Here is a 25,998-nt window from a genome sequence, read left to right as displayed (position 1 = left end):
CAGAAATAAAAATCGTGTTTTAAGATGTTATTATTGTTTTCTTAAAAGGGGCGGAGAATTCTCCAACACGGACTTTCATCATCAATATATTTAGTGTTAATTGAAATGTCGAAAAACGAACTTCAGATTCATATTCAACATTTTATTGGGAGTAGATTGGTGCATTTAAAAATTTGAGTCAAATATTCTGCACAATAGCGGACTTTACACAGATACTTAACATATATTATTTAAAAAGCAATTAAACAAGTTATTGACTAATAAAATGTACCTAAATTCATTGTCTAATTTTTGACATTAGACATTATTGGCATTATCCACGTTACGATATTATTTTGACATCTAATTACCATTAAAATCGACCCATATAACTCATCGCGTTTAAATTCTGACCGACTTATTAAATCCATGTGTGCACGCTCATGTAATATTATTGAAAAACGAAACATGTTACACCTGGTTTAGTCAGTCGAAGTGCATGTGAGTGAATGTATACCTTCAATATTTGTATGCCTACTGTTTAGCCGGACACAGTGAAACTATACGTATTTTGTACATGTCAGCTTCTATATAACCTGTGTTTTCACAAATAAATGGATTATTATTATTATTACACTTTATCGCGTGTGAAGCAGCAATGGTGCGCGATTGAGTCTGACTGTGCAAAAGGGGGCTTTTAGCATACCTAATTATAAGATCTAATAAAACTGTCTAATAATGTTTAAAGGTCAAGTTCAGTAGAATAAAAGACTCCCTAAAAGATTTTTACTCTCAAATCACGTGCACAATAACACCGCAAGCATTACATAATAGGATACGTCAAGTTACAACTGGTGATTTTGAAGCACAGAAACACGTGCGACCTCGTTCGTATTGCTGCCATGAAGTTCAATGAGAACCTCTTTCTTTAGTGTTTAACATGTTCACAGCCGAATGTATTCCACCACAAATGTAGACTTAAATTTATTTTCACATTTTATAGAACTATTACATTAACTAAAAAAAAAAAAAGAACTATAACATTGTGAAACTTTATTAGCAATATATCTCAACTAATAGCAAGCAAAATATCGTGATGAAACCTGCATGTAGAAGACAAGCCTTGGAAAACGTGTCAAATATGAGACCTCTGCTCAGCAGTAGGACGTATAGTGGGTTGATGATGATGGACTCATTATTTATAATTAATAATATCCAAAAAAAAATGGACTCTAATTAGGAAACTAAACGCAGACAGTCATGTAACGAAGACTATACAAATTATGCAAAATATTTCATGATTTTACTGATTAGTTTACAAAAAAAAACTTTCATATAAATGAAAGTTTTTTGTATCATTACCGGCGACTGTATAAGATATTTGTCCAGGTATCCACTATTCAAAAATTTTAAACTAACATAACATAATATTAAAACACGCACGTAGCTGGTTGTGTCACTGATACGATGGCAGTGTACATGTTAAAGTACTTTTCGAAATACACAAAGAATTCTAAATGTCAGTTTATGCTCTATAATAGTCATTGTCGATTCGATCGAGTAACTTAAGCGTTAATATTTCGCTTTCAGAGTACCAATTTCGATATGTAGGCCGTGTTAGGACATAATTACGAAAGCTTGTATCTGTACTACTATAACTATTATTATTATAGTACGGGAGATTGATTGCTTGTCTACTGATTTAATGTTAGAGATAACTTTATTGGTTAGAATACGAAATTAGCAAACGTGTGAAATTGCCCATTAACACTTGTCTGCGTAATGATATTCATTCATCTTTGTATGTATTTTTAATATTTATAATTTAGTATTTGTAATATCTATCCATTTTGTATGAAAAAACATTTATTTATAAAAACATTAAATTTAACCAACTTCTGCTATCCCGACTTTTTTAGTCCCATACAAATAAAATGATCCTTACAGGAAATCGAGTCGATCAGCACTAACAAAATATTATTATTTTTTTAGTATGTCTTTTATTAATTTTTTTATTATTTTTTTTTTAATGGACAACATATAATAATAATTTATATTATTTTTATGGACAATTCGCGCTTGATTAAGAAATTGGCTATACTAAAAATGTTTTCATAAAAAGAACTTAGTGGTTCCTAAGACAGTTTTCCTGTATATCCTATAGTTTCGGATTTCGCCATATTGTACCAGTTAAAAAACACACTGATATTTTATTAAATAAAAACATATTAAAAAAAGATAATAAATTTAGAATCTTTGGATTCTATCAGGATCAGCTAGCCTAGGCTTTGTCAATAGGTACTAAAATACAAAAATTGAGACTAACAACAGATTTCATCAAAAATTTATAATAGCCTATATACTGACTATATACAGACTATACAGTCCCAGTGTTGGGCACAGGCCTCCTATCACACTGCGCTCAGTGCCCGCTGGCTTAGTCTACTGTTTCCACGAAGGCCCAATGCGGATTGCGAACTTCACAAACATAATTAAATTGAATGCAGATGTGTATAGGTTTACTCAAGATATTTTCCGACTTCACTGAAAAGCTCCCGGTAAATTTCAAATTAAATTTCGTACACAAATTCCGAATAACTCAGGTGCAAGCCCGGATTCGAGCCTACGACCCTCCGTTTTGAAGACGGTAAGTCAAACCGTTACCCTGTGTGCACACGACACGAATTTCATCGCGCGGCCACCGCACCTGTCGTGTAGTGTGCTACCACGACTATCAAAAATTTCAAAAAATTAAACAAAATCCGGCCCTGTTATGTGCCTGGCTCAAAAGTTCCTAATATACTGACACCATTGCCTCTCCGGATGACAATGGATATCAACCACAAGCCAGAGCAAGGCTCGCAAAATGTCTGCGCATAAAAAAAACTCTCTTTTATTTCAACGTGACCGGACAAAAATAGTTTCATTCATAGTTTCTTCCCAAATTGCAAATGCACAACATTACGTGCAATGACACCACACGCGTGATATAACAGTGTAATTTACAAGTTGTGATATTGAATCACCGAAACACACGCACGTGTAGCGTCGATTTATTTCTTCAAATGAAAAAGTACGTAAGTAAATTAGAGAAACTGATTTAAAACGTTTCGTTTTATAACACATACATGGCAATTGTATATAAGTGTAATTGAACGTGGAACAAATGGTATGCAATGATCATCAACCCACTTTTAGGTCCCACTTTTCTAAGGTTTGTGGCCCTTCTTCTACATGCAGGTGTTATCACGACATTTTTCTTCACCGTTAGTGAGAGGTACATCTTCTAAACATTAGAAAACAACCGTAGCAGCAGTACAGATCCTTGTGAAAGAGTTCGTCAAGGGAAGTACCGTCGCCTTACCTATTTCTGCCGCCAAGCAGTAACGTGAGCAATACTGTGTTCCGGTTTTGAAGGGTAAGGGTGCTGGTGAAATTACAGGCACGTGGGACTTGTCAACTTATGTCTCAGGGTGAAGGGCTCAGTGGCAGTGTGTCTCAAATCTTTGCTATTTAAAGCTCTGAGTGGCACTGCAACTATTGTGGACAGGCGTGTCGCTTACCACCAAGTGCACGACTTGTTCGTCCCTTCATTTGGACTTTTATTATAAAAAAAAACACCGCTATTATAAATAGAGAACATTATTGTAATAAATGTTAAAAAAAGCTGTGAAAACCAAAAACAAAGATCTGCAACAAACGCATAAATAAATTTGTAAAACTTGCTGAATCCATCTGTAGCTCAGTTGGTAGAGCGTTTTCCCTAGATTGGCATTACAGACATAGGTTAGATGCCTGTCAGATCGAAGGAATTTACAATTTTATTCCTTGTGATTTTTGTGTTAAGTTAATGTAAAAAATACGTGTTTTCAATTATGTTTTATGGTGGTGAGCGTTGAAATCTTTTTACCTTGCCAAAAAGTTTGGAAAGCTATGCTATAGACTGATGATTATGATAAGTTTTCTAGTTACATTTAATGTGAACTTACCTCCAGCAAGATGGCCGACAACACCGGGGTATCCGGCACAAGTGAAGTTACCGTAGTCTTCGTAAATGCCAAACTTCAAACCCTTGCTATGTACCTGAAAATAAAAAGAATAATTAATTCATTCATTCATCTCAACCTGTTAACACCCACTGCTGGGTAAAGAAATAATTACTTACTAAAAATATTCTTTTTGTAAATATTATGTGTCACACAACCACACCAGTTGCCTGGTTTCAAACTAGGGAATTCCCTGTTCTATGAGTACCAGAGCAACGGAATTCGCTCTGGAACACTTCCCAGAACACGCAGTTCAGAACCAATTTAGAAAACGTATTTCCCAAATTGTTCCTACTGGGAATCGAACACGCGACCTTTTGCATCCAGCGCCTAGAGGTCTATAAAATACATTCTTATTGTTTTATATCTCCAGCTAAAAACAACAAACAAAATGACCAAAGGACAGACGAAGTAAAAGATTCAAATAACAGAATGGAACCCTGCAAAATGTGAATAGATAATCTCGTGAAACTCGTGAGTTTGGGTGTAATTTGTCATTGTCTATGTGTGTGTCCATGGCACCCGCGATACAGGGTTTGCCTCTAGTGCGGAACTATGAGTGTGTGCGTTATTATTATAATTCTAGATAATTCTACTTGAACAATTCTGTTTTGTTCGAAAACGCCATAAAACGTGAGTAGGCAGTGAAATTCGTCACATTATATTTAGTTAATGATATATAATTCCTGATAACTAATAACAATAAAGTAAATTGATAGAACTTTGATAAATTATTAACAGTTTGTAAAATTATCAACGCCTTATAGCATTAAGCAACGCGACGACGGTGAGATTATAAATTGTAGTCGAGGGCATAATTTGCTCATTGTTATATTAATCTATTATATATAGTTACGAAATGTCTTGCAAAAAACGTCATTATACGTGATGGTTTTTATTAATACTATGAGATATAAAAGTCATTCACTTAAGGTTAGTGTTCCCTTGAAATAATAATTATTGTCTGTTTTTTTAAATTTAATGAAATAATTTATGTTATTAATTATTTTATTACGTGAATAGTTTCTTTTTTATCCGACTTCAAAAAAGGAGGTTCTCAATCCGATTGTATGTTTTATTCTTTTTTGTATGTATGTTACGTGATAACTACGACATTTGTGAACCGATTTTGATGATTCTTTTTTTGTTGGACAGAAGGTACCTCAGTAGTAGACCCATTTATATAATTTGAAGAGAATATTCCATGTATAATGGTGGCAAACTACGGGATGAACGACTTTTGAGGTCTGTTTTATTAATACTCTGTATTGAAATTATAATTACGCGTATCATAATATTGACATTATAGTCATAAACTACATAAAAGTATGTAGTACCTATGTTCTGCCAGACTACGTAACGTGTTACGCATTTCGTATTTATATTTTAATATAAGGAATAAAATATTTGCCCAGGTTTACGATTTTTCTAAATTCTGTAGAAAATATTCTGTAATAAAAAAAAATATTGATTTGGGTTAGGTAAGGCTTTTTGGTATGATAAAAATGGCTGATTTTGAGGTTGTGTAGGTTTCAAACCACACGATTTAAAGCACTACTGATAAACTACGCCTTGAGAGTTATCCAGTAGACACGACTTTAGTAGCAGTAGAGCTCCTTGCAAAAAGTGTTCGTTCAACGAAATACTGCAACCAAATCTATTACTGCCGCAAAGCAGTAATGTAACAACTACGTTCCAGTTTTGAAGGGTAAGGTTGCCTTTCAGGTCGTTGCGATTTAAACCTCTGAGTGGTTAACTACTGTTATCTGTAGGTGCGTGACTTACCAAGTTACCAGTACACGATTTTTTCGTTCCGTCACTTGCTATTATAAAAAATATGCATTACTATTACTTTATAATGTATGTATGGATAACGTTTGCACGACTGTTTTTTATTATAACACCAAGTGATGAGACGCGCAAGTCCTGCGCCTGGTGGCAAGCGCCTATCCATAACAGTTGAAGTGCCATTCAGAGCTTTAAATCGCAACGAACTTAGAGGCGCTACCACTGCGCCCATCGCCTTACACATAAGTTGACAAGCACCCTTACCCTTTCAAACCGGAACACAGTAATGCTCGCTTACTGCTTGACAGCTGAAATAGGTAAGGTGGCTGTATTTGCCTGGACGAAATCTTTCACAACAAGCTCTACTGCTACTAAACCCTCCTCATAATAGCTAAAGTGTTATGTAAATTACCGATATCAATCTGTCTGCTACTAATATGAAACCTCGAACAATGGGTTTGATTGATATGGCAAAATGTCGGGGTCATACACTTAGAGAGCGCGATGAAGCATCTTTGCGCTGTATCGGTTTTGGTATTTTTATACACAATTTATTATTAAATCGTACCCTTATTGGTCGTAGTTAAACAAAAAGGATCCAATGCACACCCAGTCATTTTCGAGATATGGCAGTTTCAAGTTTAAAAGTGTTTCTCACTCTTGTTTTATTTTCAAAACTTACAATGTCATGTAACTCCAGAGATATTTATTTATGTTTATGTGTTGGATTTTTTTTGCTGGTCTAAGAGGTTAGACTTTAGGAACCGTATATACATATAACTAGTTTTAGAATAATTTTATAGATTGGATTCTTTTTGCTTAACTACGTCAAAATCAAAATCAAAATCAAAATAATCTTTATTTCATAGATAAGCATTATTACACTTGAAATCGTCACATTGGTTAAACTGTACCGCTCATTCGTAAGGCAGATTCCCCTGAGAAGAATGCTCTTTGTAAATAACATTTGTACGCATTCAACATTTACAATATATTTTCTGTTTTGATTTCAAATATCAGTGATCGAGAGCAGTCTCGTCATGGAGGTAGCTCCATGAGCTAAACGGGTGACCACGACTGATTTTTGTCATCCAAGTAGGCAGAAGTTGTATAATAACGTCCTATTTTAATAAAGCCGCACGGTTAAATTTCAAAAGTGCTTTTATCACATGAAACACTTATTATGCATATATTAAATTAATAATTCACAACTCTCCTATTTAATCATTTAAAGCTACTGACTAATTTCGTTCATAGAATCTTTAAGCCTTTCATTAGAAAAGATCAATTTTTTGCAGATGTGGCCTTATTATACGAAGGGTGTGAAATATGGTCCTTGTATATAATAGTAAAATGATAAATTAATTTATAATACAATAACAAAAAAATCCTAAAATTCAAAGTTCTTTACAATGATAACTCTGTCTACCCAGTTTAAATATGAGTAATAATCTCAATATAGAGTACTAAAAAACCGTCCTCAAAAGTATGTGGAATTACGTCTATTTGCTAAGTTTTATTGAAATATCTCCTAGTTCGCCACTATACAGGACTTGACCCTGGAGATAACAAAAATCGGTCCTCACTACTCAAAGTACATTGAGAGAAAAACGCCTTCAATTGGAGAAATAGCGAAATCAACCATTAAAAAAATTGCTCCTTAAGTAATATTTAGGCGCTATTTATAAAAATGAATCTTCATGCGTGAACAGCCACTCTTAGAGGTAGTGATTTTCTTCAAAATGAAATGGGACTACTACGGAAGTCCCCCTTTCCAACAAAAAAAAAATCATGAAAATCGGTTCACAAAGACCGGAGTTATCGCGTAACGTACATACATAAGTCGGTTTTTTTTACCGACTTCAAAAAAGTTTTTGGTTTTTCCAAATCTATACCTATCCTCATTACAACAAGAGTGCGAAATTTCGTAACCCACACAGTTTATTCTTCTCATTATTTAGGTGATGTAGGCAATTTTATTTCATGGCATTAGATGTTTTTAATAATATAATCTCAGTACAGAGTACTAAAAAACGGACCTCAAAAGTCGTTCATCCCTTAGTTTACCACCCTTAGAGGTGGAATATTTTCTTGAAATTTAAATGGGACCGCTACATAGGTACCAACAAAAAAGAATCAACAAAATCAGTTCACAAATTTAGAGTTATCGCGTAACATACATACAAATAAAACACACAGTCGAATTGAGAACCTCCTCCTTTTTTAAATTGGTTTAAAAAACTAGTATGTTTTCATTATTTTCACTAGGTAATCTAAGAGATGTCAAATTAAAGAAATCTGTAGCAATGGAGCTTCTTTTGTCTCAGGATGATAGGTGCAGTGGCAAGGCCCCTCATATCTTTGCGATTTAAAGCTCCAAGTGCACTGCAACTGTTATAGGCGTTCGCTGCTTACTACAAGGCGCTTCACTTGATAATCATAAAAAATCCTCTCGGTATAAAACACATGTTTTCTCTATCGCATAATGTAATTAAATCTTAATATTTTTATTCCTGATTCCACTAGTAGATACTTACAAGGGAGAGGGAAAATGTTTTTTACATATACTGGAACAAAAACAATTAAGAGGTGTTAAAAGCAAACAAGGAAAGCCGTTAGCTTCTATTACAGTGGCGCTTAGTTTCGAAAGCGTCGTCTGCGCAGGCGCCGTTCCCACGAGCTGGTGCAATCGACGCACGATTCGAGCCTGACGATCTAGCCGTCATTTGGTGTAGGTGAAACTTTAATTGAGGCTTTAAATGTGATAGGGGGGTATTAAATTGTTACAAAGTTCAGCACGTAAGTATTTTTCAACTTACTCAACAAAATGGAGGGCGGTTTTCAATTCTTTTGTCTGTTTATAAATGTTCCGAGATTTAAATTAATCGGGTACGTCGTAAATCGAAAGGTAAAACTCATAAAGCGCTACTTTGAGCGAAAGTGAGTCGTATATATTATTGGTATGGATTTTTCTCGGAAAAAACGTCAAAATTGTTTATTTACTTATTTTGTTATAAAGAAAAACAAAACCTTATAACCAACAACAATTTAGCCTTTTTACAAAACCAAGAAGCAATTTTAATTTAACATAATTTCCTAAAATAAAAATAACTCATTTAAAATTGTCCAACGACAACATATCTTTTAATATTAGTTAAGGGGAATACACATGATGTATGTACAAATAGGCGCTTTGTCGTCGAGTTGCGGAGACCAGCCCGTTGCACCAAGTACCAAGTACCAAGTACACATGATGTGTTCATAATCTTAACACTGACTAATATTTATTTTAGTAACTATAACTTACTTTTCTCTAAAGGTTTAGTTCTTTACAGTCTATGCACTATACGAGTATTATGCATTATCTAGAGTAGCTGTATAAGGTATATTAAAAAACCGACCTCAAAAGTTCGTGGAATTACATGTATTTGTCAAGTTTTATTGAACTTGGCTACCGGAAAGTGCGCGAAACCGGATTCATCCCCTACTTTGCCACCCTTAGAGAGGGAATATTTTCTTTAAATTTAAATGGAAGTACTACTTAGGTAGCCTTTTTCCAACAAAAAGAATCATCAAAGTCCGTTCACAAATATGTTATCGCGTAACATACGTACAAAAAAAACATACAGTCGAATTGAGGACCTCCTCCTTTTTTTTGAAGTCGGTTAAAAAAGGTCAATTGAACCCTGACAACATAGCAAACATGAAAAGGGTAGTCTAAAGTGTACTGTACTGTAAAGGTGACAACGCCAACCAGTCTGAACTCGTGTTCGATATTTGCCTTGTAACTAATTGTCACGGACGTATTTAAACAGGCCAAGTAAATGTACATTTTTTACAATATATAGGTTTAAAAATCGCTTACTGAATTCGTTGACCGAAATCTAGTAAGTGCTTTAGACAAAATTTTACAGGAGAGTCCAAAAACATAAATCAATTTCGCCTTTAAACTTTAATGTGAAAAAGCTAATGAAAAAGTATTAGGTAGGGTACCAACCAACGAACATTATTGGTGTCACAAAATGATCACAACATAAATTACATATTTTATAGCCTTACTAACTTTGAATATTTATGTACGTAAGAAAAGATACTGTAGCACCCAGAATCAAATCACAATATAAGCATTTGCTAGGTGTTTGGTTTAGTTACTGCATTAGAAAATATGGAATAAAATTTGATTGTGGACTAATTAAATTAATAAAATCACTAATATTTTCAGTATCAGTAGAGTTCCACTATCCACTAATTGCCAATTCAAATACCTAGTACGGCACTTTAACTTCTTTAAAACAAAGCAAGCGTCAAACACTTGCTATGTTTTGAATTGGTTGAAGTGACTTAAAAGATTTTTGGCCGGTGTCGTTGCCGGCAGACTAGGTGTGCCTTACTAGATTTTTAAATATTCAAAATTGAGATTTTCAATTTACCTAAGGGTAAATTGTAGAATTTTGAAGCAGCTGTCACCGTCATTAGGTAAGTAGGTACTTACTATGGGAGTATTCTGCTAAAAAATTATCAAAAAAGATCTGTCTCTTACCAGGTTTTGCTCTGGAGCAGCCGTATATTTTATATACATAAACTTTTACAATTTAATAATGTTCGTATAAATTGCTTTACTGACCTATGACTTTGTAGTATTGACATATAGGTTTTAAAATAGATTAAAGTAATCCCATACTTTATTTAATTCTTTTTATTTATTTATTTTACATACATAAGCTAGCGAGTATCATTACAGGACTAACCTAATGCAATAGTGTAGCCAAAATGATCACGTGTTCAACATTATTGACTACATTAATATTACATTCAAAATTATATTATGCCATTATTACATTACAAACTGTTATTATATTCCATAACACATTACAAATAAAGCTATTTTATTGAACTCACACAGAGAGCAGGCAAATAGATAAATTTTCCCATCAGTAACGTTTAAAGTCCTCATCCCTCGTATCAGTGATGCCCTGGGCGGCGTATCAAACCTCTACCGAAGGGCACCAGGCTTTTTAGGCCCGGCGCCCATTGACGGGAAGGCACAGTAGAGATTTTTAGGTGACAAATACTAATGTACCTTAAATGAAATTAGAGTTGAAATTTCAATGATAATAGTCGTAGGTACGAAAACATAGCTGCGATAAGCTTACGGATAGAAGCGGCAGACTCCGGAATGCTTCGGCAGGCTTTTACGTTTAACGTTGCGGGAAGTATACCGCTGTATATTTACTGTCATTATACGCTTCCATGTAGAGATGCCGAAGAATCTTTTACCGTATCGTCCAGCCGATGGGCGCCGGGCCTTATTATTCTTTTTACACAGTTCTGCACATTTGCGATAGCAAAACTTTACAATTGAACATTGTTCCCATAGGCTTAACAAGATGACCTTTAGCATCAATTATCTCAGATCACAGGTCGAGATTTAAAATCTGGGCTTCGGCAAGTCTTGTAGAAGTGGAATCTTTATAGCATTTTAAAATTTCATGGATATCGGTTCTCATCGTGTCGATGCTTCTGTAACGATGTGACCTCTTTCTTCTGCGAAAGAAACTTCTCGCTTGCTACGCTTCGATAACATTTGAGAGAAACAAAGCCACAAAAACATTTATAGAAATGGAAATCATTGTACCGCTTATTTATGAAACTTATCCTCATTAAGACGATTTTGCAAAACAACTTGAAACAAAACAGTGCATTAACAATGTTCCAGTTTGTCAGTTATAATACAAGCTACTTAGTGAAAACAACTAAACTACATTACATTATTAGATAGTATTTATTAATAATACAAATCAAATTTTCGCACTTTTGGTGTAATAAGGCCACATCTGCAAAATGATAACTTTTCAAGATAGACCCTTAAATATTCTGCAAACGTAGTCGATAGCCATTTTATGCTTAATACAGAAGAATTATACAACTTCATCTACGTACAGGGTCAAGAGCACGTCACGCTTGACACTTAACACTTAAATCCATCTCTATGCCGCTTACGATAAGAACGGTCCAAAGTACAAAGAGTCAAGTTGGATGCGCCTACTTGACTGTACCTATATATAATTTGTTTCATGCAGTTTGTATTATTTTTATGACTTTTAAGTGATTAAAGCACTTTTCACGTGTATTCACATGTGGCTTTATTATACTAATGTAAACACTAATGGCGCGATTTGTTCTGACACCAATAAAGGCCATCTAAACTATTCTAAGCTAATGCTGATTAAATGTATCAGATAGTAATGTTTATAGCTTCCTCTGGACGCAGTTGCAGTTGCAGTTAACTGTTGCAAAACTTAGAGCTAGGAGAATTATGGTTCGAAAAGAAACGTTACACAATTTACTTAGTATTATTTTATTCTTTTTAATTTAATATTGACACAAAAAGAAATTTCGCACCCTGGACGTAACAAGGCCACATCTGCAAAATGACAACTTTAAAGTTTAAAGAAAAGGACGAAATTAGTCGGCAACTTTTTATATCTAAATAGGAGAGTCATAAAATTTAACACATATATATAATTTGTTTCACGTAGTTGGTATTATCTTCATCACTTTCGTGTGATAAAAGCACTTTTGTCATCTGCTCACAGGCTTTATTGTATCAAGGGTATGATTTACCGTGCCCGTCCTCTGTTTTACTTTATTACTGTAATTAATGTACGTAGAAATAAATGGATAAAAACGTCGGCTTGTTGCAAAAAGTCACTAACTGACAAAAACAAACATTTCAGGAGAGCAGTTAATAACTTTTTCTCATATTGAACGGCCATATTGATTAAAAAAAAAAATTACATATTTTATTTTTTAATCAATACAATACAATGCTAAGGTCATTCAATATGAGTTCTTTATATTTTTATTTATGAAATGGACCAAAACAAGCCATTGTTGTTGAGACAGCTCGATTTCAAATTTTTCCCGTAGGTAATACAATTCATTTTCGAGCGGCAGGGGCACAGGCTTTATTTCAGAATATATTTTTTAGAAACGAAATTAAATCCATTTGAAAAATGTATATCGTACAGTATACGTGTTCTATACAGTTCAGCTGAAATTTAAAAAAAATCATTGGTATATGTAAAGTACCTATAGAACACAGCTGTTTTTTGTAAAACTTCGATGTAAGTTCGTTTATATCGTAAAAATTTTTAGGTATCGTGTTTTCACATCAGTGTATATCCCCAATTTTACTATATGTATTTCCCAAAGTGATTGATTCAACACTTTCACTGTTATGCGGAATCAAGCAAAGCCATTTGAGGTCGTGTAGACTTAAAAAAATATTTAAAAAACTTGATTTTCAGTAATTGGCAAAAGTGACAGATTACTCTTTTTGATATGTGTTCGGTCTCTCGTTTCACATCTTGATCTGTAGCTTGTGTCAATTTCGTTCAATCAGTGTTTATATATAAAAAAATTTAGACATGCAACGCTCAGAGGTGAATGTTCGCTTCTGAATGCTGAGTTAAGATCGTACTTTTTACAGAGTTGCAACAAAAATGTCAAATACTGCAGTTAATGACGCGAAGAACGATTTATAGTTTCTGAAGGTAGTATTTTATAATCAGATTATAATAGCAAGTTTATACTTCGAATCCCAAAGTAATGTTTTGGTGTACGAGTATCTATTAATCTTGATCTAATGTCTGATTGAACTTCACAGTAAACTACAGTATTAATATCTTGCCTACACCAGCGTATCACTATTGATGTTCGCCTTTACCACCGTTCGTGTAGGCTTCTTTTATGATACCAAGTGACGGGACGTACAAGCCGCGGACCTGGTGGTCAGCGACACACCTGTTCATAACAGTTGCAGTGCCACTTAGAGCTTTAAATCACAAAGATCTGAGGGGCAAAGCCACTGTGCCCGTCACCTTGAGACATAAGTTGACAAGTCCCATATACCTGTAATTTCACCAGCACACAGTAAAGTGGTAGTACTTCCCTGGACGTACTCTTTCACAAGGAGCTCTACCGTTATTAATGGTACATGCGGTGTCGAACGCACATACGCAATGGTTGTCACAAAATGGAAAAAGTAGTGATTATCATTATAGTAATCATTTATTAACAATAATTATTAATTACCAATACACAATAAATTTTAAATAGTAAGGCACGTAAAGACTTACAGTTGCACTGCCAAACATATACGTGACATTTTATTTTAGATGTTCCCAGTTTTCTATTATTAAATTTAACTACATAGTGTGTTTGCTCTCGGATGTACAATTCAATTATAAAAGAATGGGCGAAACATGATTATGGCCGTGATTTAAATTCTACTTTACTAAGTAAGTAAAAAAAATTATCTAAAATATTGTTTTCAGTATTGCATCTGTACATAAAACACAGATTATGTGCGTTATTATCAGTGATCGGAATTGGGGGAGTTAATCTACCTAAAGTATGAACGTTTTCTAGCGCGAAGATTTATAGAATTTTTATTGTCATCAGTGCGTATAAAACTTATTTTTTTTGCTGTTTATTTTCTAAACAGTCCAAAGTATAGGTTGTCTCAATACTTATAGAAAGACAACTATAATATTATTTTTTGAGACAAGAATTTGTAGCAAATACTTAATAGGAAATAATAATTTGCCGCCAATGCTCTCAAATTTTTCAAATTTCAATAAATAATATGTGTATCGTTGCCTTAGAGTGAAAACCTCGCATACGCGTTTTCACATAGTGCGTTTATACTAATTCTTGTTGAAGAAAAACTAACAAAGTTTTTGCTCAAATATATTATTAAAAATATTAAATTAATATAGTACTGAAAGAGGCTTAATTTAACTAATTAAAATACTAACTATATTCAGTTCCGAGTAGTTTCTTCTAAAAATCACGGGAGGAATTGTAGAAAGGAATGTCCACGTTATTATTTAGTTTAGCTAAATTAACTCCCTCTATCGGATCACTGGACGTGATATTTTATACATACAACGATTTTTGTAGAACTATTCAAAAATATTTTAAAACATCAACCAATAGCACTGGATCCGGCGAACTATGCGTGTTTGCAGGATGCTGCTTGCGCCGCTCGACTTCCCTCTAGTACTCACTCCTTCGCCAACGTACTTGTGTATTATATGACAGTTAAGCAAGGCGCGCTTCGTTAAAAAAAAAAACAAATAATAAATATCCTGTTATTAAATCTTGGTGAATCAGATTTCCGTAAAATTATGTAGTTTTAAAATTAACCGAACTCAAAAGTTCGTATAGGTAAGTTTTCGACCAATTAAGTCCAACTTTACTCTACCTTGTGAAAACCATAAAACATTTTCTAATAAACCGAAAATGTATACGACTGCTTTTAGGCCAAAAACCATATTTTGCCACTCACAAGTTTTATATTCCGTTTTATTAGGTGCTAATAATAATAAAACGTATTTAAGTAAGTACTCTATAAAGAGAAAACACGCTTAAGCTTTCGACTGTGTCGAGGTTGTCTCATTTCTCTTCGCTACGAAAAGCGTCCTAAAATTTGAAAAGGTTTAAATTACTTCTTTATTAGATCGTATAAAGCGCTACCTGCATTTGTCACCGTTAGAAAAAAAATTGATACTTTTATATGCGGGGATCCGACTCTACCTCGACGATTAATCGATTATTATTAATCGATATTTGTTCACTTAGATCTACCTTGTGAAGTTACCGTACAAGTTTTAACACTTCTAATGACCTATATCACATTTATACTCGTACATGTATGCGTTACATTTTGTTAAGAAATATTAAAGAAATTTAGCTTTAAAAATGAAACTGCTCGAATTAGTGTTACTTTTTAACTCTACTTAGATTTTGGTACTGTAGCTCCTAGCCACACCGGTGCCTCTAATGCGCAGCTGTGTTTACATCCATCATATTAAAAAAATATTTAAAAAGTTCATTTTTTAAACTAAAAACGTTGGGGCCACCGTCTCCTGAACACATGACGTGTTAAGATTTCACGTAGTCGAAAAATACTCTCTTGCGATGCTAGTGCGGCCCATCTTAAAAAACAAAAGCGCATCTGCCTTTATGTCCATCTTTTTTCGTAATATTGAGTAAGAAAAACATAATGCTCGGAAGGCGTCGACTTGCTACAAAAAGACATATTTTGACGTCGTAGAATACCTCCATGTCACTTTAGATCACACTTCATCTACTCACTAAACGACATTTTTAACGCCACTAATAATGCAATACGTTATGTTATTATTGAGTACGAAAAACATAATGTTCGGAAGACGTCGCTTTGCTGAGAGAAGAATATCTTTTGACCCACATACGTCGAAGAATACTTCCATATCACTTGAGATCACACTTCATCTACTCACTAAACGACATTTTTAACGCCATTAATATTGCAATACGTTATATTATTATTGAGTACGAAAAACATAATGCTCGGAAGACGTCGATTTCCTGAGATAAGATATCTTTTGACCCACATACGTCGTAGAATACTTCCAAATCAGTTTAGATCATACATCATCTACTCACTAAACGACATTTTTAACGCTACTAACAATGCAATTAGTTATACATAGGGCGCACTATAAGTTTCCGGAGCTGGCCACTTACATAAACAATATTTAAAAAGTAATTACAACATTTGAAAATGGAACTCTTTGGCTGTAGAATACAGTTCGTGTAATCTGACTGTCATTTGTTTTTACATTATGGCGTCATTTTAGAAATAGGTTGTCTACGTCACCATGGATTTAACTCGTGAAAATTTTCGTAGTATGAATTTCTACTGCTTTAAGTGTACTTTAACAGCTCAGCGGAGCTTCGCTAGGCTTCAAACAGCTTTTGGCGACGAAGCACCATGCAAGACGACTATTTATAGCTGGTTTGCAGAAATCAAACGCGGTCGTGTGAATCTCAGTAACGAATTTCGTGATGGTCGCCCGTCCACTGCTGTGAACAACAAAAACATCGATGTTGTGCGCCGTTTGATCAAAACACACAGGCATGTGACAGACCATGAGATTCAGGTATTTTTAGGCATAGGAATGAGTTAAATACAATCAATACTACACAAACATTTAGGTGTGAAAAAGCTGTGCTTTCGGTGGATCCCACACAATTTGACTGAGGCTCAAAAAACGGATCGCGTCACTTGGTGCAATGCCATGCTTACCAGATTCAAAGAAGGGGCGTCAAATTAGGTGTGGGACATAGTAACAGGTGATGAAACATGGATTTATAGTTACGATCCTAAAACAAAGCAGCAATCGAGCGTATGGGTCTTTCGAGATGAGCCGAAACCAACCAAAGTGGCGCGCGTACAAAGTGCCTCTAAGCGGATGATTGCTTCTTTTTTAATAAAACTGGACACGTGGCTACTGTTGCTTTGGAGAATCGTTGTACCGTGAATAGTGATCGGTACACGACCATTTTTTTGCCGGAAGTTATTGAGAAACTCCGAAAAAATAACCGTAAACGCCGTATCATCTTGCACTACGATAATGTCAGTTTTCACACGGCCAGACAGACAAACGACCTTGTGACTTTTATTTATTTCCAAAAATTAAGGACCAGTTACGCGGTCAACGATTTTCATCACCTGAATAGGCTGTCGAATAGTATGAAAAATATGTTTCAGAGGTTGTCACGGAGGAGTGGCATAAATGTTTTCAAAATTTGTTTATTCGTACGAAAAAGTGCATTAACGCTAACGGAGAATATTTTGAGAAACAATAAATTGATTTCTGACCATTTATAGTATTTTTTTTCTTATTCATTCTGGAAACGTATAGTGCGCCCCACATATTATTGTTCAGTACGAAAAATATAATGCTCAGAAGGTATCGACTTGCTGCGAGAAACAACAATACAAATTATCATGAAATTACAGGCACATGGGATTTGTCAACTTATAACTCAGGATGACGGGAGCAGTGGCAGCGCCCCTACGATTTAAAACTCTGAGTGGCAGTGTAACTGTTATGGATAGATGTGTCGCTTACCACCAGGCGCGCGACTTGTTCATCCCTTCACTTGGTATTATAAAAAAATAAAAGATACCTTTTGACCGACATACGCCGATCAGAATACCTCCACGTCACTTTAGATCACACTTAGCGTCTCTCATATCTCCTGATCTGTAACAATTCTTAGGAATTTCCATGCAAAGGTCAACCTGTGTCTTGTGACCTCTTTTGCATTCAAAGACACGGCGAAGGCGTGTGAACTGCACCCGATCCTTATGCGAAGGTCAGCAGATAAATCTAAAGACACCTCTTAAGATATACCCATAGATACTGATAAAACACCGTATATGTTCAGTTATTGTTATAGCTACCATTGTTTAAAGTATTCACATACCTGTAGGGCCGACGTTTCGACACCCGATTGTAATACGATTGTCGTAACATTTTGTCTTAATGTTTTAATGGACTGAGGTAAAATCGTGTCGTATTATGTTAAGACAACACAGTTTTTTTTTGTGGAAATCGGACAATGTAATTCTTTTATAATATGGCCTATTGAGTTCTATTGTCATGAAAAAAAAAAGTTTTGTCGTAACTTACTTACTCGCGTTTGTGTGGCATTGTCAACTGTTGCTATTTGTTTCAATCACTGAGAGCAAGAATCGTTTATGCAACGGGATATACTTAAAGATATAGATATCCAAATTATCATTTACATAGTGTTTAATAATATTTATTTGCAGTTTTAAACAAAAATGTTGTTTGGCTAGTTTTGGTTTTATAACAAAAGATGAGGTTACAAAAATGCACCAAAAACAATACAATACATTTTTTATTGTATTATTATAAACTATTACGCATAAAGCTGTGGCAGTTTAGTGGAAGAACCGTTATTTCTGAATTAGGAGGTCGATGGTTCAAATTTTTGTAGCGGCATGTACATATGACTGTATTCTCATGTTACGTATTTAATTTTGAAAATATGTACTAGCAGTACCTCTAAAAAACGTCAAGACGAAACATGCACATCGAAGAAAATTCGCAAGCCTTGGAAAAACGAGCGAAGTACCTAACCTGGATTGGGCTAGACAGACTTACTTTTTGTTTATGATACTTAGTGATGGGACGAACAAGTCGTGCGGACGAACAAGTAGTAAGCGACACGCCTGTTCATAGCAGTTGCAGTGCATGTATGTATGTATGACTATAGCCTACGCGTCTTTTTAGAAAAGATTCGTGCCCATCAGTTGGATGTATGATGATGTATAAATGGATTTAAGTATTATTGTACAAAAACAAGTCTTATCTTCAATTTACTTTGTGCTACTATTATCTGCCCTACTTACCTAAGCATTTTTTAAGGTCTGCCAAAAAGCGAGAAACGTCTATTAATACTCGTATCTGTTAAGCTTTTTACGCCTTGAGATTACACCTACATTGTAATCAAATAAACTGTACTAAAAGTACATTTGACTGCAAAAGTGCATTGACATACCCAGCGAATAAGAATCAGTGCGTTTTATAAATATTTTAATTATATTTTTATTCGATCATTTATATATAAATGTAAGTTTACGTTCTTGTCTTACGCGATTGCTACGTATTGGAGTTGAGTTTCAAACAAATCAAAGTTTCGTGCACTTTTCAACCCATAGTCACGGCTGACCGAGATGGTAAAGTCACCAACCAGTTATGCCTAATACTAATGCAAACCAGCCTATTCTGCACAATGGTTATAAACGTTATAATTTAAACACAGTATTTATTATTTACCATAGAATGCAATACAAACATACGTTTTGTGAAATACTATATTTTAACAAAATTAATTTTTAGTAATAGGTAATTAGAAACTATATAAAACATAGATTTTAAGACTATCGTGGTCATTCACTAAATGATTATCACTAATATCAGGTTTCTTACCACGGTATTACTTTTTTATTTTCCCGATATTTCGGAACGGTTGCACGCTCCATGGTCACGGGTTGACTCAACCCGGTCAGCCCGTGACCATGTTTATAATACTAATAAACCCCAATCGTATATAACTCCTTCCAATTCATATTGGCAGTGTCGTTATGAGATCAAGAGATTGTGAAATAACAATAGCATTGATCTTCCACGTGGAAATGGGTATAATTTTGACTCCAGTTAATTACATTTATATATCGTCGAGAATGAAAGCCTCGCATACGCGTTTTCACAACGAACTAACGTATTTACTGACTTTTGTTGAAGAAAAAATTATAAACTTCCTGCTCAAATATATTTTTAAAGTAATATAATATTTGAAAGAGGTATAATTTAAGTACTTAAAATGCTAACTACAAACATTAAAGCGTTTACTACATTTTACACCACTTTTTTAATCTTCGTCCTGAAAAGCTACATTGAAATCACATACGAGGTATTCACTCTAAGATGACGATATACGCCGATGAGGGAACGAACGCAGGACAAATACCAACGCTAAGCCTGATAAAGCTTACAGCCTGCACATATTATTTAATGGGAAAAATGTTTTCCACAATGACACAACAATTATTGTTTCTTATTCGCTGGGAATGTTCAAGCGCTTTTGTCGTTTATAGTACGTAAAAGAAAGAAAGAAAGAAAGAAAGAAAGAAACAATATTTATTTGGTCTCATTTAACAAATATGTACAATGTAAATCTTAAATTATAACTAAACATTGAGATCCAAAATGGTCGCCACTCAGCATTTGCCGGGTTGTGCATGCAGAACAACCCGACGCTGATTTTCTGTGGTGACCAAATAGATGAGCGGACGCCACCGACATACAACAACAAAATAAAATATCAAATCAAACAACTAACACAAAATATATAAATATGCGAATCAAAATAAATAAATATAAATAAATATTTAATATCTATTAGATTATTAAAGTTCTACTATTACAAAGTTACCAACCTACGATAATTAACATTTCTACTAGCTTCATTTTCGTTCACTGATTGTGTGTGCTTGCCTTTATTTGTCACAAATTTCTTTTTTGCTTGTCTATTAAATACAATTTAAAATTACGTTTGAATGCGCCAATTGTGGCACAGTTTCTAATCGGAGGAGGTATATTGTTCCAGCATTTCGTGGCAGAATACCGAAAACTACCACGAAATGCTGCCGTGCTGTGTCTAGGGCAAACCAAACGAGAAGATAACCTAATGTGACGTTGCGAAAAAGTAAGCTTTTCATACAGATACTGTGGATTTTTATTTTTTATTATACCAAAAAGCAGAGTTGCAAAGTGGAGAGAGCGTCGGCAGTCCATATTCAACAGATTTCTTGTCTTAAGGTAAGGTGATACATGCGTTCGTGGTGGAATCGTTAAACAGAACCGCGCGCAAGCGTTTTGAAAGAAGTATTTCCATTTATTGAAAACCTATTAGCGTACCAATACTTTGGGCTCTTGAATCAATTCCTAATTACTGAGCATTAATTCCATATCGCCACTTGAAATGTCAAACCATTACTGTCAAGAGTTATGACAGGAAAATTAGTATGACCTCTCGTTTGGCACTCATGCGCATGGTGTTATTCAATACATACAATTTGATTCAAAGGTCAGATTTTAATGGCAATATTTTGTTGCAATGCTTTGTTTGAATTAGGCATGCCATTTACACTTCAAATAAATATTTTTTCCACAGCTAACTTGTTTCGTTCTCTTCGTTTGTATACTAATCTACTGTTTTTAAAATATTAACATAAAGCCTCAAGTAACCAAAGACCCAACGTGTTTTTATGATATGGAAATCGTACAAATAATACGGACTACATGAAACAAATTATGTTTATCGCACTACTATTACAAAAGTGTTGTAACTCAAAATATTTTAAATTCAATATTATATCATTACTGAACGTAAAAATTGATTCTCTACACGTCAATAAAACCATCGTTAGAATGTTGTAAGAAACAATTAAAAGAAATCTACTTAACTCGAAATGAGTCACACGTTATGTGATCTAGTTCTGGCTAAAATAGTCCTTATTCAAAGAAGAGAAATATTTTTTCCATTTTATTTTTAAATATATTTCGCAAGTAGAAAATTGTTTAATTGTCTGTAATAAACTATGACCTATACATAAATTTTAATGATCTTTCACGGGAAATGAATAATTAGTTTTTCATCGTTTCTGAGAAAGTTCACTTTTTGTGCTAGTACATATTGTATTAAGAGTGCGACATGTGAAATTTTAAAACTCTCCTATCTAAGCATAAAAAAGTTATCGACTGATTTCGTTCGTAGAATCTTTAAACCTCTCTCCTGAAAAGTATTCATTCTGCAGATGTGATTTTATTACACGAAGAGAGAGAAATAAAGTTCTTGTGTACAATAGTAAAATGGGTAAATTAATTGACTATACAATCAATAACAATAACAATAACGCACACACTCAACATAGCCCCGCACTAGGGGAAACCCTGTGTCGCGGGTGCCACACATACATACATACACACACAAAGACAACCATAAATTACACCCAAACTCACGAGAGAAATAAATGTAGTCCGGCATGGTAACCGTTCTGTCACGGAGGCAGTATAATCAGCAACATTCTTATAGGTACGTCAAAATTCTTTACAATGATAATAATGCTTTCTCGGGGAGGATCACAACCGTGACCTTAGGTCTACAATGGAGTATTTGAAATACTCCTTTACGATTAAGGCTGCACAATATGGTACGAACTCCCGTCTGAAATCCGACATTCTAAGTCGCTTCCTATTTTTTTCAAAACTAGATTGCGTGAACATCTTCTGACACTGTCCTACCTAGTCTGCAACGTGTTTATATTTATTGGTAAGTACAACTTTATTCAGATATATTTATATATACTAATATATAATTATGTAGGTATACTATGTTGTTATTTATTATTTCATGAAATATAATGTTAATTTTTGTTTGTCTAGACAATTCAAATTTTGCTATTGACACATTACGTGTCCCGCTCTAATTAGCTTTTCTATATCTCGAAGGTAGTCTGGAAGAGATAGCTCTTAGGGATTGTCCACATTAGTTTAAAGCTGTCTATGCACTGTTTTAGTTCCTGTGTGTGAGCAATAAAGTGTATATCTATCTCTATTTATCTCTTTCTAGACAGTCCCAATTATGAAAACGTTAAGTAAGTATATATATAAATAATTATTGTGTATTATTGTGTATACATGGCACACAATTTAACATCAAACAAATAAAAAATATCGAAAGCCGGAAACAGTAAAACTTTTAATATTAAAACGAATACATTCTCCACAGTTTGCTTTAAAAGCCGCACTGACATTTTGCCCCGTCACGTCACAATGTCACAGTGACCTTGACACTGACGTGCGCCGACGCATCTGACAGCGCATTTGCATTTAACAGATGCGTGACACAATTGCGCGGAGAAAATTGTACATGTGATCTCTGCTTCCTGTCTTTATGCGTTTAGATGACATGAATGATTGAAATTGTTATTGTGATTTTTGAAATAGAGAGAAATTTACTGTGTTTTGATGTGTATTAGGTTAGCTGTACATATGATAGGTATGAGGAATATACTTTTTTTATACCAAGTGACGGAACGACCAAGTCGTGTGCCTAGTGCTATGTGACACGCCTGTCCACAGCAAATGCAGTGCCACTTAGAGCTTTAAATAGCAAATATCTAAGGGACACTGTCACATAACAACAAGTCCCATTTGCCTGTAATTTCACCAACACCCTTACCCTTTCCAAAGCGGAACGCAATGATGCTTGCATTATTGCTTGGCGGCAAAAAATAGGTTTGGCGTCATTACTCAAACTACATAATACATCACTACTACCCCTGTTTTTTTGCCGTCAGCGCCACCTATGAGAAACTTACTAAGTTTCCTCGCACAGCCAGGTACCTTTACAGCTATTAACGAATAATTCAGAAAAATCATCTACTAACTAATAGCACGCTCACTCTACCAATTATCTTGAAAATCAAGTAAATTCTGTGCAACTCAATACCGAATTCAACGGATCGTATTCACGATTGCAAAATAGTAACCAAAGTACTATCATTGTCAGACAATTTTGCAGTGAGCGTGTTTCCATTGAACGTCCCTTAGATTGAATCTGTCGCAATCCTTCTCACGATCGCAGCGTTAAGATATGTACGTGATCTAATTCATTCAAAATTTGTAGTTTTACCTACTGATACAGAATACACGATTTTAAGCGACACACTAAGATTCTGAACAGTTATCGTCACTGTAGTGTAGTTGTTTGTGACTTACCACCTCTGAGATCTATGTGTTATATGTGCGGATAATCTAATTTCACATGCTTCTGTGTCTAATCCGATTATTTCATCACATATAGGTGTATAAAGTTGGCAGTAAAACTTAAAGAGTATATTCGGACATCAAAACTAACTTTCTGCAGCCGGTGTGTATTACTGCGTTCCTGGTTTGAAGAGTAAGGATAATGATGAAATAACGGGCACATGGGACTTGTTAACTTATGTATTTGGGTGACGGGCGTTGTTGCTGTTCCAGATCTTTGCAATTTATACCTCTTAGTGGCACTTCAACTGTCATGGTAGGCATGTAGTTTACCACCAAGCGCACTTGTTCGTCCCTTCACTTAGTATCATTAAAAAAATATATATCAAATCAAGTTTTTTTTCGGGTCTAAATCGCGTATGCTTGTTTTTTCAAACAAACCACCGTTTCTGACCCTTTACAGTTCCTATGGTCACAGCTAACTGAGATGGTAAAGTCATTAACCAGCTATGTCTATTATGCAGCAAAATACTGTTCTGAACTATAGTTACAGAAGTCATTAATTTAAATTCACCAAAACATTCCTATTCACGATACATTACGTTTTCCATAATATTTTATTTTAACAAAATGAATTTAATTAAATTTTGTAATTGTGGCGATTTGTTACCATTTGTAAGTCGTGTGATTATGGAACCGACAGGGTTTATAACACCATTACTTACAAAAAATCTATTGTGTTAGTAAGTTATGAGCTTCCAGCACCGAAATTATATAAAAATTTGTATCTTTAGAATTGAAATATAAAAAAAAACAAATGTTGTTAAAAATAAAACAGAATAAAATTCTACAATAAACCGCGAAAATGTAGAACCTAGATCAAGTGATATGTGATACAATTTCAACAATTAAATCGTCCAATAGATCACGCACGTAAACAAACGGAAAGTCGAATAAAAAGTGTTTGTAAAGAAAGCGTAAATAAGCGTTTTTTTTTTTTGAAAACCGATGGCCTATCGTCAAAAGGCGAAATTTAAACTCACCACAGCCCGATTGATTCGTTTTGGTCAATGCACTTGACACAGTTTGCCGAGCCACTGGGTAAATATCACATTTGCTCTTTTTATACTTTTACTGCGACCTTCAAGAATGAAGAAGGTTATCAATTCGTTCCGTTACCATTATGAAGGCTGATAAAATAATCTCCAAGTATTTGATAAGCAAAATTTTTAAGTCATGATCCTTTTATGTCATTTACACCCAAATATCTATAGCTATCAGTGAGAGACTATACTGTAGCCAAATATCGATATCGAATGTTTGATAACAAAACGTCACTAGGCAACTAAGAATGGCATAGGAAAAGAACATATTTTGTCAATGCTCATTATTAAGGCTAGCTCTGCCCACGGCAGGAATTTAATTAACTAGGTAATTGAGATATAGATGGAATAGAAGTAATGCTTACCTGACCAGTTAACGCAAAGCTAGGCAAGTAACTAGTTGATACGTATGATTTATGAATAAAGCAATTAAGTTTTTGTTCCCCATTAAAATTTTCTGCTGGATAGTAGGTAAGGGTGGATTTTTTTATTTTAATAACACTAAGTGACGGGACGGACAAGACGTGTGCTTGGTGGTAAGCAACACGCCTGTCCCTAACAATTGCAGTGCCACTCAGAGCTTTAAATCAAAAAGATCAGAGAGCACTGCCACAGCCCCCGTCACCCTGAGACATAAGTTGACAAGTCCCATGTGCCTGTAATTTTACCAGCACCCTTACCCTTCGAAACCGGAACGTAGTGCTGTTCACATTACTGATTGACGGCAGAAATAGGTAAGGCGGCAGTACTTACCCGGAACGAACCGCTTCACACGGAGCTCTACTGCTACTGACTAAATAGAAAAGAAGCAAAATTGTAAGATTTTATTTTATATTAATTTAATACATCGAATCCAGCATCAATTTCCGATTCTAAAAT

General features: G+C 34.6%; 1 protein-coding gene across 2 annotated transcripts in view; it reads right to left on the bottom strand.

Moving 5' to 3' along the window:
- The window catches only part of LOC113228894 (alpha-N-acetylgalactosaminidase), a 126,540-nt gene that overhangs the window by 17,539 nt on the left and 83,003 nt on the right, over positions 1 to 25,998 (bottom strand). For both annotated transcript variants that reach the window (XM_026462329.1, XM_026462330.1), the window contains exon 4: positions 3,969 to 4,062. In XM_026462329.1, coding sequence (XP_026318114.1) covers positions 3,969 to 4,062 — 94 coding nt within the window. The remainder of the gene's footprint in view (positions 1 to 3,968; positions 4,063 to 25,998) is intronic.

The sequence above is a fragment of the Hyposmocoma kahamanoa genome, unplaced genomic scaffold (assembly GCF_003589595.1).
Source record: "Hyposmocoma kahamanoa isolate Upper Pololo Valley unplaced genomic scaffold, ASM358959v1 262, whole genome shotgun sequence".
Taxonomy (NCBI): Eukaryota; Metazoa; Arthropoda; class Insecta; order Lepidoptera; family Cosmopterigidae; genus Hyposmocoma; species Hyposmocoma kahamanoa.
The sequence above is the reverse complement of the archived record's forward strand: the minus strand, read 5'-3'. Positions and strand labels throughout refer to the sequence as shown.